The 14056-nt window shown below is 34.7% G+C and overlaps 1 protein-coding gene across 5 annotated transcripts in view; it reads left to right on the forward strand.

The window, feature by feature from the left end:
* The window catches only part of POSTN (periostin), a 31275-nt gene extending 23786 nt beyond the window's left edge, over positions 1-7489 (forward strand). For 3 of the 5 annotated variants that reach the window (XM_021541885.3, XM_021541888.3, XM_021541889.3), the window contains 4 exons: positions 872-949; positions 1338-1418; positions 5679-5720; positions 6243-7489. In XM_021541885.3, the coding sequence (XP_021397560.1) occupies positions 872-949; positions 1338-1418; positions 5679-5720; positions 6243-6283 (242 nt within the window). In that variant the 3' untranslated portion in view covers positions 6284-7489. Of the gene's footprint in view, positions 1-871; positions 950-1337; positions 1419-3581; positions 3669-5678; positions 5721-6242 lie in introns of all 5 variants that reach the window. The other 2 variants (XM_021541884.3, XM_021541886.3) reach the window with 2 other exon arrangements.
* The last annotated feature ends 6567 nt before the right edge of the window (positions 7490-14056 follow it).

The following is a 14056-nucleotide window of genomic DNA, read 5'->3' on the forward strand; positions in this document are numbered from 1 at the left end:
GACACTTCTTGATCACCTTGCTTAAATATTAGTTTGAATGCTGCCATTAAAATTCTGTCTGCTAGAGAGCTTGTAAGGAAAATATAAAAGATAAAAGATAAAAGTTATAGCAACATATTGACTTAGCTCTAAGTCCTAATATTCAGTTTATTTAGAAAATATTAAAATTCTACCAAAGTCATTTGAGAAAGACAGAAATAAAAAATCATGCTTAAGTTTTTATCATATAACTTTTTACTACAATGAAAATAACTGAATGAAAGATATTAGTGAAAGAAGACTGAAGATATTTTATGAAAAAAACCTGGGACTATTTTCTGCCAGAAATTGTAGAGGAGATGATTAAAATATAATTTTCTCAATTCTCAGATTCAAGTTTCACTGATATCCTGCATGAAATGGTAAATATAATGTAAAATTCCAGAATTTCAGAACCGTGTCTCATTTTCAACCTGTAGAAACTGTTAAGGAATCTCAAATATTAAGTCTTCAATGATTCATAGCAATAGTAAAAGCAAAAATGTCCATGTGCAACAGTCAATTCTGACTAATATTAGACTACAGAAATACCTGATCTATGACCTAATACAACAGAGTTTAAAATTGTGTCTTACTCTAAGAATGTAAGCAGATAATTACTCTAATTATGATAAATTTGCCTAATTACTTTCACAACTAGTTCTAACTACTGTTTTTAATGCTCTTGCAGTTTAATTTCAGAAATGGTAAAAAGTAAAGTTATCATATTAGCAGATAACAACATGTTCACTATGGAATCACCATATGTATTAATAGGAAAATGTAATTTAAAGGACAAACCTGTTATATCTGATAAAAGCTACTATCTTATAAAAAAATAAACATTTTCCAGGTCCTGAAATAAAATATACCAGAATTACTGCAGGGGGCTCAGACAATGAAGAGAAGTTAAAGAAAATCCTTGAAGAAGGTTAGTATGCTTGTATTATTTCATTTCTTTAATACATATATATCTCTATAGATAAGTAATTACTGAATGGATGATCCATGTTTAAAAAATCACGTTCATACTGCAAAATCTTACCCAGACATTAAACCTCAGAACCCTCCAAATGTAATATCCTTGTTTGAGTCCATGATCCTTGTATTTCAGTCAGCCCTAGAGCTGATTGGGTCTAATACATCGCATACTGTGTTTGTCATAAAATATGGTGTTTTCAGTATTTACGTAGAATTTGATAACATAACATGAATTTTTAAATTCAGAACAATTCTATGACATGATTGTATATGCTTTTGTGGGATTGCCAAATGTTTTCTGTAAACCAATTTTTTTGCCATAACCTGTATCCTATCAGAGGTTACCAAAGTGACCAAATTTATTGAAGGTGATGGTCATTTACTGGAAGATGAAGAAATTAAAAGACTTCTGCAGGGAGGTAATTCAGTGTATTATAACTAACATTTTTGCAACAGGTTATGATAACTGAAACCCCTCTCAGATATATTGAACTCAACATTTTAAAGACTGACGCAGTAGAAGCGGAATTTTAATGGAAAAAATAGAACACTGTGTTCTAATGCCAGGTATCTGTGAAATAGAAGTAAATAAGCACCAAAGTTTAAATAATCAATTTTTTTTAATGCCATTGATCTCGAAAAAAAAAAAAAATTGATTTTTTCAGTCTTTAAAAGGTTACCTAATTAAAACTCAGAGGAGCAATGAAGATTTATTCCATTTTTTTTTAGCAAATTTAAAGCTGTGAAAAACACTTATGAAATGTAACATATTGTAACCACCCAAATTCATCTTACTTATCAGTTCTTCAGAAATGAATGTTCATTGCCCTCAAGTTAATAATTAAAGGCATGTTTAACATCTTTAAATGCTTACAGGTGATGGATATCCAGACATTAACTTTAATTCTTTTCAAATGCAGCATTTCAAGGAATGGTTTTCTTTCCTTCTTTCTCTCTAAATTCTAACAGTTTTGGCAGTATATAACCAGTAGCTGTAGAAAACTAGTAAAAGAACTTCTGCATAACCAGTAGCTGTAGAAAACTAGTAAAAGAACTTCTGCTTATGAAATTAATCTTTATCTATGAATTTGGAATGTTCTCTGCTTAATGTAGATTAGAGCAACTATCTATAATAGCAATGGGTAATAAAAAAAAGAATTTAAGTGATGTGTTTTTTTAAATTCTAGTTTAAATCTGAGTCAGAAGTTCAAAAATATGGATGGATGCTTCTTTTGACATAAATTAAATAATTCCATTTAATTTTATGTTCATTTTTCAGTAAGTTACAAAGTTATATTCCAGTAAAGTAACTTACAGCCACATTTAGTTCACTGAACTAAATCTCATAGTTTTTCAAAAACACTATTGTGTGATTGTGACTTAAACTTCAGTCAAGTAAAAATTTCCTGTTGGCTGAACAGCTGGACAGCTGACCACCAAACTTAAATATGCTAGTTGATAACACAGCTAGTCTTGGAGAAAAGCCAAGATATGGCTATGACTCCCATTGACTATAATTCTTGGTTCTGTTTCAAAGACCTGAATCTTAGTTATACAAATCTAAGCCAGAATTCACCTATAATATTGGAAAGAAACAGTAACTTTCAGAGTGTTTTTCATTTTATCCTAAGTATCCCAGCTATGTGAAAAGATTTGCTCTCTGGAGATGCCTATTTCTGGATTGACTATTTAAAAGAAAAGCTGGAAATTAAAAAATTGCAGCAAGAAAATTCCTGTATATACACTGCACTATGTTCTATTGGTTTAAACCAGTCAACAAGGAGAAGGATCAAATTTTATCTGTAGAATTCTGGTCTGATACCAGAATCTAACAATTATAACTGCATTTGTAATCACCTACAGATACAGAGGTATACAATTAAATAGATGTAATATGTAGAGATGCATCTTAGAGCATATAGGTATATGGAAAACAGATAGTTTCTTTCTAAGAAATCTGAAGAACAACATAATCTCTTGAATTCTTGCTATTTTCCTTGCTATTATATGTTAGTTTGCATAAGCATCCTGCTTTACAGAATGGACCAAGTAGGCAGATTTGTCTTTTTGTTTAATTTGATTTTTCTCTATATTTTCCATTATTTATCCAGTCAGTTATGCTTGGCTACCATGATAATACCATCCTATACATTTAGCCAATAAGCAGCAGTTACACATGCTGCTTTAGGGTTGTTGCTGATAGTAGTGATAATGCTTTATGGCCCTCTTGTCTACATAAAATAATTTTTACTGAAAAATTCCTAATCATTTAAATTTGAGTACAGTGACAAACAAATGTATTATCACTATCTAAATAAAGGAATGATTTCATATGGGCTTTAATTCTGCTCATAAAATATCCAGAACTGCTTAAAACAATTAGCAGTTTTTGCAGAAGCAGAACTGTAAAACAAGATTGCAATGAATGACTCATCCCTAGAGATAACATGCCTTAGGGCATGAATAGCATGGTAGTCTGCAACACCTACGCCCAAAAATGACATTGTTTTCTCTGAGGGCTCCTTGCATATGGAAAAATGCTATGCCAGCTTTAACTCATTTGTTTTTGATGCTTACCATAGCCGGAACTGAGTACACCAAGGTTACTAAAGTAATTGAGGGAGAGCCACAGATTATCGAGAGAGAAATCAAGAAAGTTCATCTGGAAGGTTAGTTTGTCAAAAATTAAGTATCACTGAGACCTGCTTTGTCCAAAGTGATCATTCCAGGTGAGGTTTTACCATATCTATTCATTAAAATTATTAGGTCTGGAGCCAGCACTTTAGCAAGAGTTTTATAATTGTTTTGGAAAATAATTATTTCACTGATGTTGCAAAGGAAAATGTTGAGGCTTATCTTGTGGCTAAAAGTAACTAAAAGAATTGGAAAGCATAGCAGACAAGAGGAAATGCCTAACCACAATGCTTAGGTAAAACATTTGAAGGAACATCAACCAAAAAGAATTTACTTTTCTTTAAGCAGCACATACAGAAGAAGACCACGTGAGTTGCTTTTAACTTGAGTTATTTCTTGTCAGTGTAAATGTGATCTGTTGCTGCCAGGGTTTCTCAGCGTTGTGAAGGAGTGGGTGGGGTGCAAGGAATATAACCTCTGAGGTTGAGTAAATATCTCACAGGGTCTTGGAATTTCTCTGCCTTTGTCCTGTTGTTAAATGAGGGAAGCTCTTGATTTGAAAAACCAGAATGGAATAAAGGTCCAAAAGGAGCCAAATACAATTCACTCTGCCTTTATACCAGCAATTTGTTCTTCTACTTTAACAACCATTTTTTAATGATCTTCATTCAGTTAAGAAGTAATTTGCTTAGGGTTTCTTTTGTATTTATGTCTGTTTCTAATTCTAATAATGCGAATTAGGTTATTCTGTCAGACTTTGAACTAAATACATAGGGAAAAAATATGGCTTTTAGACAATGAAATAAATGTGTTTCTGCCTTTTTAATTTTGAAGTCTGCACCAAGTAGCGAAGGTTTATACAAAGTGTTCGTTCAGCTTCAGTGCTGAGCAGCACAAGGCATGCTGGGGAGTCTCCTGTTGCCTGAAAGTGACAGAGAGGTGTGATCTTCAAACACAAGGCTTATCTGAAAGCATAATTGTACAGACAGCACCTAAGTATGGAAAGCATACTTTGGATGGACCATATTCTGTCCTTGGCGGGCAAGTGCGCAGCTTGGAATTTTCTTCCATGGTGGTGCAGATACCCAGTGTTTAATCTCAGCTAGAATGAGGTCAAGTCTGCATCTCAGGGCTCGCATTTATATACCCTGTACATCAGGATGAAAAGAGAACCAGCTGCAGCTTGTTAAGTGAATAGACAAATACTTCATGGTTGTAAAGAAGGAAAAATTATTGCAGTGACATTTCTGTGACAGTAACAGAACTATTTCTTGTGCTTATGACGTGTTTTTCCTCCCAATAAGGAGACATCTGGTTAAAAAAAAGTCTCAAGGTTTGATGAGAAAAAGGAAAACACATCCATAGTTTCACTGAATAAGTGAAATAAAAAGAATATCTCTAATATCTTATCCAAAAGCCCTTGCTCTGCTCCACCTTTTAAAGCGGAAGCCTGAGAAAATTAACTGAACCTTAAATGCAGAATCGTATTGTGGACTCACAATGCACTTACAAATCAAGCCCCAAATACAGCTGGAAATGTGGCCAACATCTTGTAATGGCTCCAAGCATTTCACTTTTGAATAATTCCTGAAGTAATGTCAATGCAACAGACCTGGACATCTGCTGCCAAAAGCTGAGACTGAGTCCTGTGCCTTCACCCGAGCTTGTACTTCACTGACACAGTGTCACATGGTGTTTGATGAATGAAGAGCATAGGCAAAATGCCCTGGCATCTGCCTACATCATGTAACCATCTGTAGAAGATCGATAATGGATTAATTCATATGTTTAAAATGCAAAAATAGTTTTTAAATTATACTAAGATTTAATGGATGACTGCACATGAGAGAAATGTGGGAACTGTATTTTAAGTATTCATATTTCAGGTGATCAAGCCAACATGCTTCTGGAACAAAATTCTGAATTTACTGAAAAATTTAAAGAACAAACTTCAAAAGTCAGCAATGAGTTTCCAGTATTTCTAATTAATTTTAATTCAAAGGCTCCAGCAAATAACTTCTGACTGCAACATTTCTCTTTTCTAGAAGCACCTGTACGGAAAGCACAACCAACCAGGAGGGCGCAAGGTAAAAAAAAAAGCCATACATTTAAACATTATAACATATATCAAATATTATCTCATTTATCTCAGGAGTCAGGACGGGGGGAAAAAAAGGCTCCTAAAAATACAGATTTCAAAAGAAAAAGCTGTATTTCTGTTTAAAAATACCCTAACAAAATCTGGAGTTGCTAATTATTTTTTTCTGATATCTCAAAAAAATCTAGATTGTGTGCTTTATTGAAAGAGTGTTTCAGATGAGATTAAAGCCATCAAAGTGAAGTCTCACTTTGGAGTCAGACTTTGGGAAAATGGCACTCTGGGATTCTCCACTGTAAGATTTATAACTCTCAGAATGTATGTTATTTTGATTAATGAAGAAGCTGAAAGATCAGTTTAATTTCACAGCTGTCAGCACAAGAGAGAAATACTCGGCTCCAGGCTTCATCTTTGCTTTTCACATGTCTGTTTCACAAGTAAATACAGTGTACAGTGTTACTATGTTATATATAATTGCAGGTAATAAAAGCTCTTTTTCCATATTTTGCAGGCGGAGCAGCAAGAAGGAGAACAAGACTAGATCATTCCTAAAAGCTTGCCAAGACAGAATGCACAGAATTAAAAATTAACAACATGGTCTTTGAGAGGAACTATTTGGTTTTGTGGGTTTTTTTTTTGTTGTTGTTAATAAGAACATTAGAAAATGACGTTGTTTTGATGACATAATATAAACTGAACCATGAATCCGCAAAAAGATGTGAAGCTGCAGATACTCACTGCCAGCACAGTGCTCACTAAGAGTAGTCCATTGGAGGTGCTTTTACTGCTCTTGATAGTAAGCACTATCAAGGGTGGGATCCTGGAAGCCCAAAAACATCTGTAGAACTGGGATTCCTTCTTCTGCTGTTTAGTAAGTCTTAGCAGAATTGGATTAAAAATAAGCAGGGAACAATACAGAGTGTATTTTTTTATTATTATTATTTCCACTAAATAAGAAATATTAATGAAATTAGATAATTTCTAGAAAAAAAGAAAAATAATCACCTCAGGTGATTTTTATAGTAATCTAAGGAAATATGAGATGTTAACATAGCACTTTTGGTTCAGTAGTATTATATGCTTTTATAAGTCAAAATTCATCATGTGTTTAAATTCGTAATACCAGTAATGTTACCTTTTCTAAGCAAACAAATATGCCTTATATTAAATGTATTAGGGTTTTTTTTGTCCTACAGTGCATATCCAAACACCTTCTAGTAACTTGGCTAATGGAAGCTCTTGGAAAAAAAAAAGCAAACATTATGAGCTTCTTGCAAGGTATTAGAGATCATGTTGACTTCTTTATTTATAAGAAATCACATTCCCATTAAAGGAATCCTATAACAATACATATACCACGATTCTTAAGTGTTTTCCCATTTTTCCCTAAATGTGCCTTTTGATTATTAAAGTGGACTATAAAAGTGATAAATAAAATGCATGCAAGCAGTTAACTTAGCATGGAAAAAGGTCTTTAAAAAATGAGGCCAGGTCTGAAAGCTTTTGTATCAAAACATGCTTTGCTAATGTCTGGTATTAATGTGGAGTTTTCTGTAAATTATGTCAATTTTATCACTCTTAATTTTGTACTCATAGAAGTTGTCTTCCTTTATCAACAAAAGGTAAAAGACAAGTATTCATGGAGTAGAAAAAATCTGTTCAAAGTTCCTTAATTTTGCAGATCAAAGTATCAGAGGCATTGTCTAACATGCTTTTCTACTTCTGTTTTGAAAATACTCAATAAAGAATTTGGCTGAACTGTGCTTGCTTTCATTTGTAAATATTTCTTAATAGCAAAGCAAATCCTAAATATTCTTAAGATTTTTGCTTTAACTTGTAATTGCAAAATATGCTTTCACAGAAGAAAACTGATGCTTCCCTTTTTACTTAGCACATGCTAATGAACTTAAACTGCATCATTAAACAATTTAGGCAATTAAAACTCTTCCCTAATTCCACAGTGACATTCCCTAAACACTGCTCCTTGAACAGTACATCTATCTGAGAATGGCATTGATAAATTGTGCAGACTTACTGGACCATCCAACATGTCACTAAAGTAACCTCAGTATCTACTACGATAGTGCTTTAATGGAAGGACAGCTTTTAACCCTGGCAAGGGCTAGATAGCTTTTAGGTCAACATCAGAGCTCTTAGTACTATCTAAAAGGTGAACAGAAGTTGTCACCTTTCCCTGGGACATTGATTGTCATTAAATCTTTGGGTTTAAACTTCTTCCTTCAATGCTGTGGTAATAACAGCATGGAATAACATGGAATGGTAATAACATAAAAAGAATGGAGAGAAAATGGGAAAAAAATAAAAGGTAGAAAAAATTTATTAAAACCTATCCTCTAGTAAGAAAATTTTACCTTTTCAATTAGGAATAAATTGGTGAATTTGTAACTTAACCATAACTTTGGTGCGTTTTCTGCTTTGATAACATTTTAAAGCATCTCGTATTCACTAAAATACATTTCACACTTCACCTTTCAATATAATCTATTAATAATAAGTAATATATAACAATAGTAATATATAATACAAGTTAAATACAACAGTATATAAAGATCATTTCTCCATGAAAACTTGTTTCCCTGATACATCGTCCCTCTCAGTCCTTTGTAGATCACAGTAGATGTCTGTTCAGCTTATTTTGGTGGAAATAAAGTGATTAAACAGGGGGTTAGCATACTATCAAGTTAGAACTCTCTTTAGCAATAGTGCACTCACTTTACGTTGTGTTTCCTTATAGTCTCCCAGGTATTTATAAACAGAAATGTCCAGTCGAGTTGGTGATGGAATTCTCAAAGCATTTCTTCTGCTTTCTTTGATATCCTGTATGAAAACTAATACAGAAATATTTTGAATTGTCAGTGTTCCCAAATCTTTCAGTTTTGCCAGAAAGTGCATATAAATAATCCAAAAAATCACAAAATATAAAAGATTATCTGAATAAAATAAAATTAGTAGCTTTATTCCTTTATAAAGAAAATGGTGTGAAATCTGAAAAAAAAAAATATCCAGGAAGAATTTTTTTGCCATTTCCATTTTGACAACTGAAAATATTCTAATCAAGTGACCATCTCCAATGTAAATGTAGTACACCTTTTCATGTTGTTCATCTCTCAGAAGACCTGGAATAGCAAAACTAAATTAAAGAATTCCACTTCTGTCCACAAAGTTATTCTAATACAGTACTGAGTGGAGGCAGTAATCCTTAGAGACCAGCTGTATTGTATTTAATTCTTTTACTGTCTAAAGCTCAGAACCATTAAACACCAATCCCAGATGGAAGGTCTGAGTAGGGATACCAAAGCCTAAACCCAGCTCAGATGGAAGAAGAACTGATTCCTTTGAGTACTGAGCTCCAGAATTCTCAGTGATAGCATAAGACATGTAATCAGATCATGTAGGATTTTCTAAGATTTACAGTGGCACAGAGCTTCATGTTCCATTATTAAAGGAAGATTTGCCTCCACTTCTCTTCTGCATAAACTCCACATGTGGAGATTTCAAAGGTTCACCTTCTCTTTGTGTCCCCTTCCTCCAAAAGTATGGTTTTCATAGCATCTCAAGAAAATGTAAGCTTCTCAATATTGTCAATGGTTGATTTTCAGTACAGCATTATTTTTTTTAATATATGGAAAAATTAGCTTCATTATATTATTTTTTTAATCAAGACTAATTAAAACATTTAGTGATAAACACAAATGATGAAAATTAGCTACAGATTCTATATGGGGAGAATAATTCTGTGTGGTACAAGTAATTAGGATCAGTATGACAATATTTCATTAGGAGCCCAGCATGTTATTGATTGAGAAGTAGAAGCAGTTTCTATTCAGGAGACTTTTCAGTCTTCTTTACAGCCATACTAATTTATTCCTAATGTCATACTAGATTAAAATTCTTCCTTCCTTGCTGTTTTAACTAGTGTCCTTTAAATGCACGCCACAGACACCAAACTTTCTTTTATGGATATTTTCCTTGCTAAACAAAAGTAACCTCTATGATAGAATGTGCAAGTCAGAGGAATGGCATCAGCACTTAAACTTTGGATCATAATGTTCATCAACCCTCATGTGTCAGGTTGCGTTCTTGCTTCACTTTCTGACCTGATGCATCTACTATCTGCTCTGATTTCTTGACTTTTGATTTTTTCTTTTGTCTATACTACTAAGTAAAAATATACCTAGAGATTTTGCTTGTGTATTTAGATCCAGTGGCACATGCAGCCTTCATTCACATTACCATCGCTTTGGCCTCAACTTCTTTTACCACCTAGTGCCCAGTGCAGGTGCAGCCCTTGCATTTAAACTTGTTAAACCTCATGATGTTCTCATGGGCCCAGTTCTCAAGTTTGTCCAGGTTGCCCAGGATGGCATCCCATCCTTCAGTTGTGTCACCTGCTCTGCACAGTCTCCTGAAAACTTGCTGAGGTATATTCCACTAAGGAATGGAAGATGCTGCTGGTCATGGTGTGCTGGATGTTTAAGATAGGAGAAGTGCTGCTTTCTGCATGCCTGCTTTATATTAATTAATTTCAGGATAGCTCCAGCTGATACACTGAAGTGCTGTTTTAATCATGTCTGGGTTGGATCATAGGCATTTATACCTCTAATTGCTAGCCCAATTGCATTTTAATGTTTTTCTTAGTGAAATACTTAACAGTTTTATCAACAGACATATTTCTCACATAGAACAGCTGTATTTCTCACCACTGGAACATGTGGCATGAGACAAGAGCACATTGAAGCCATGTGATGCGACTGTAATGCTCAACAGAATTAAAACACATTTGTTATTAAGAAAAATCCATCACTGCAAAAAGTACTGGGAAAAGACAGGGATGTTTTCAGGGGCAGAGGCAGGAGTGATTTGGGGTATGATTTGCATAAGTTTACCCCAGTCTCTTCAGGTTGCTGACTATAGAGAAAAAGACCTATTAAGGTTGTCAGTGTCCCTGCAATCTCCCAAAGCTCAGGTGCCTGCCTGTCACTCTGTCACCACAGTCCACAGTAAATCCAGATAGACAGATCCATCTGTCTATGGACACCTAGGTCCATTTGTCTGGAGAACTAGTAGGACTTGTTTCTGTCTTCTATGGAGACCACGATTACAAAGTGCCTGTATGATGGTTGAAGATATAGATGGAGCGGTGAGGAGACTGCTGAGCCTTCTTGTTCCATCTCTAGAAAAAAATAAACAGTTGAGACATAGCTTGGAAAGTCGGTTCTTTCCAGGGAGGGCAGAAGGATAACTCATTTCTGGATCCCAGCTGGACAGAGACGGGAAATACAGTAAGTACAAGATTTAAAGGGGAGTGCTGGCAGAGAACTTTTTAAAATAAGTATATTGCTGCTGTTTCAGGGTTTTTATTTTGAGTTTTTGTATGAAATTTAATATGGATGAGGTTATCTTGGAAAATCTTATCCCATAATGCCAAGAACACAGGAATATTGCATGTAACCACTGCAAGACCTTCACCTTCTGTAAAAACCTGCAGAAGCCCCAGGAGCACTGCCAAGATAATGGATCTTCATGTGTGTAAAAAAAACCCAACTCTTTTGGAACAATAGCTGAATCTGTACTCTCCTTCACCTCCAGTCCTCAGAAAGGACTCTAAAAAACATAAGCCAGGGATATGTCATGCAACAATCCAAACAGAAGCAAGTCTGGAACAAAACAGTTGCATCTCAAATGTGTATTTGTTATTTCTCCAGCTAGAGATCTGAGGCATTACAGATGGAAAAGTCTTATTAGATCATGTTATCAGTCTACTTGCCAAGCCTGGATTGTTTCCCACTATTACAGTCCATAATGCTTTACCCAGATGTATGGTACCTTCTCATAGTCATTCTTTCATACTGTCTTCAGAGCCACTTTCCTATATTTTGTTTCCCTTTCTGGCTTACCTGCCATCAAGTAAGGCAGACATACTCCACCAAGTAGTTCTTCAGCAGAAATGACAACTATTTTACCTATACCAAGGATGATCCCTGTTAATGTGACAATAATCCACTCACTCATATTTTCCTAAAATATCTGTATAATTGAAAAACTTTTGGTTTTGAACAAATTACTGAATATGACTTAATTTGTGGGTGATCTCATAGGTCTGCGACTTTTTTTCTTTTTTTGCCATTATATGATGCCATATAAGTTCAGCAAGTGTGGTTCATGAAATCACAGAACCACATGTTTAAGGAAGGGACCTCTGGAGGTCATCTGGTCCAAACCCACTACTCCAGTAAGGTCAACTAGAGTTCTAAAACTTATTTAGAGACTCAGTCACATTTGTGAATGATTTCTTATGAACTAAAAATGCCCCTATGTATTTTCCTTCTTGCCCCAAAATCAAATTGTTTTTTCAACACCATGCAATGAAAAATTATTATGTGCAATTGTTGACACTCCTCACAAATCAAGAAAAGTTATGTCAGTAGGAGTGTCACAGCAGATGATTACAAAATTCAGCATTCTTTTCAGTTCCATCATTGAAAATCTTACTAGTCTATAAGTCTTTATCCAGTAGCAGCCAGGATGCTAGGACTGTGCCCATGAATCAGGAAACTATTTCAATTCTTTTGGCTCTTAGTATGCAGACCCCAAGTTTCAAAGTTCAGAAAGTCCTCAGGCTTATAGTTTCACAGCCATAATTACCTGTGAGGAGCACAGATAACTGACATAACAAGAGAAAATCAGGCTGTATTAGCTGATCATAGACAGAAAATAAGCTATCTGTGCATCTTCAGTTTGTTTGATGGGAATCTTCAGAATGTGCTTGTCTCATCTGTCCATATAAGCCATGTACATAGTCACTGTGATACTACCATGTCTATAGTTTTACATATTTTTTAATTGGGTACTGAACTGGAAATTTGCAGCCCAGTTATATAGTATGGTTTAAATTAGCTTAGTACAGCCACTCTGAACTGCCATGTGAAAAAAAAAGCTCTTCTAAATTTTATATAAGCAGGCAGAGTCTAAGCCACAGGCTCAAGAGATGTGGCTTAGCAGTGCTAAAGTAGCCAACCATGCCATTAATCATGGACTGTCTTCCTGCTCAAATGGTGGTTCAACTGTAAATTCTGTTTTAATCATTAAATACTTTAAATCATTAAAATGTCCTACACTGACACTTCTAGCACTAAGATCCTAGCCCAATTACTACATAGCTCTTTTGGATAAGTTGTTTTCTCTTTGTCCAGAATTCCACACTGCCATATAATCAAAATGGAGGTTATGATCTAACTCTTTGTGGTTTCTGTGTGAATGCTATTAAAAATATTTTTGCAGTGAAAAATTACCACATAAGTAGTAATGAATGTTGAAGATAAAAACCAGACTTTTTGTACGTCCATTCTTGGACTGTCTTTTGTTCATTCATGGGTGATGAGGCACTATTAGAAACCAGTCTGGCTTCACTCTCCACTCTAGTCACCATGTATTTCTCTCAGGGAAACCACAGTGTGGAGGGGAAATCCTTGTATGACCCAGGCTCAGCTGAACATGAGGGTGATGGCAGGTCATGCAAAAACCCTGCACTTTAGAAGTAGTCTCAGGTCATACAAGAACATTGCAATCAAATTAAGAAACCTCTTCCCTAGTTAGATATAGCTCTATGTTCATTTCTCAGTACTATTTAATGTGGTAAAATTTACTTCTGCAATTTAATTGTTTAGTTTTCCTTCTATGACACCACTATTTATTTTTATTCTCCTTGTCATTTCAACAATCTACAGGAAAAGAAGAAATTTTTTCTGGGCAATAGCTATAACTGCAGCAATCTTTTTGCAACAATACAAGCTTTTTATCGGGGCCAAAATTGAAGTATTCATTAATTGATCCAGTATCAGATGTAAAGGTCATTTTGTATGATTAATTTGAGATATGCAGAATATATCACTGGGACACAGATTTTAACAGCTGTTTCATCAGAGACAGTAGGTGGATATAATGTGGGAGGAGATACCACCACTGCAGACAGTAGTGGAAGTTTTGTCAATTTCAATGGAGGTAGGATTACATCATAATCTTGCTCCTTTCTTTTGGTACTGTCTCTCCACCTATAAGTTATTAAATTATGATTCTGAATGTGAGTAAAACTTTTAAACACATGGTGTCAGTGGCTTTGTACATGAGGCATTCTTGCTTCCAGCACTGACTAAGTGCAACAAAGGGAGTTGTGAGTGAGAGGTCCTGAAGTATGGATGGTTTGGATCAACATCACCCTCCTCTTGAACTTTGAAACTAAAGTAGGGACCAAAGCCTGTAATCTGCTGTACAGCAAATAGATTATGGTTCCTGGTATCTCAGTAT

Source organism: Lonchura striata, chromosome 2 (genome assembly GCF_046129695.1).
Source record: "Lonchura striata isolate bLonStr1 chromosome 2, bLonStr1.mat, whole genome shotgun sequence".
In the NCBI taxonomy this organism is placed as follows: Eukaryota; Metazoa; Chordata; class Aves; order Passeriformes; family Estrildidae; genus Lonchura; species Lonchura striata.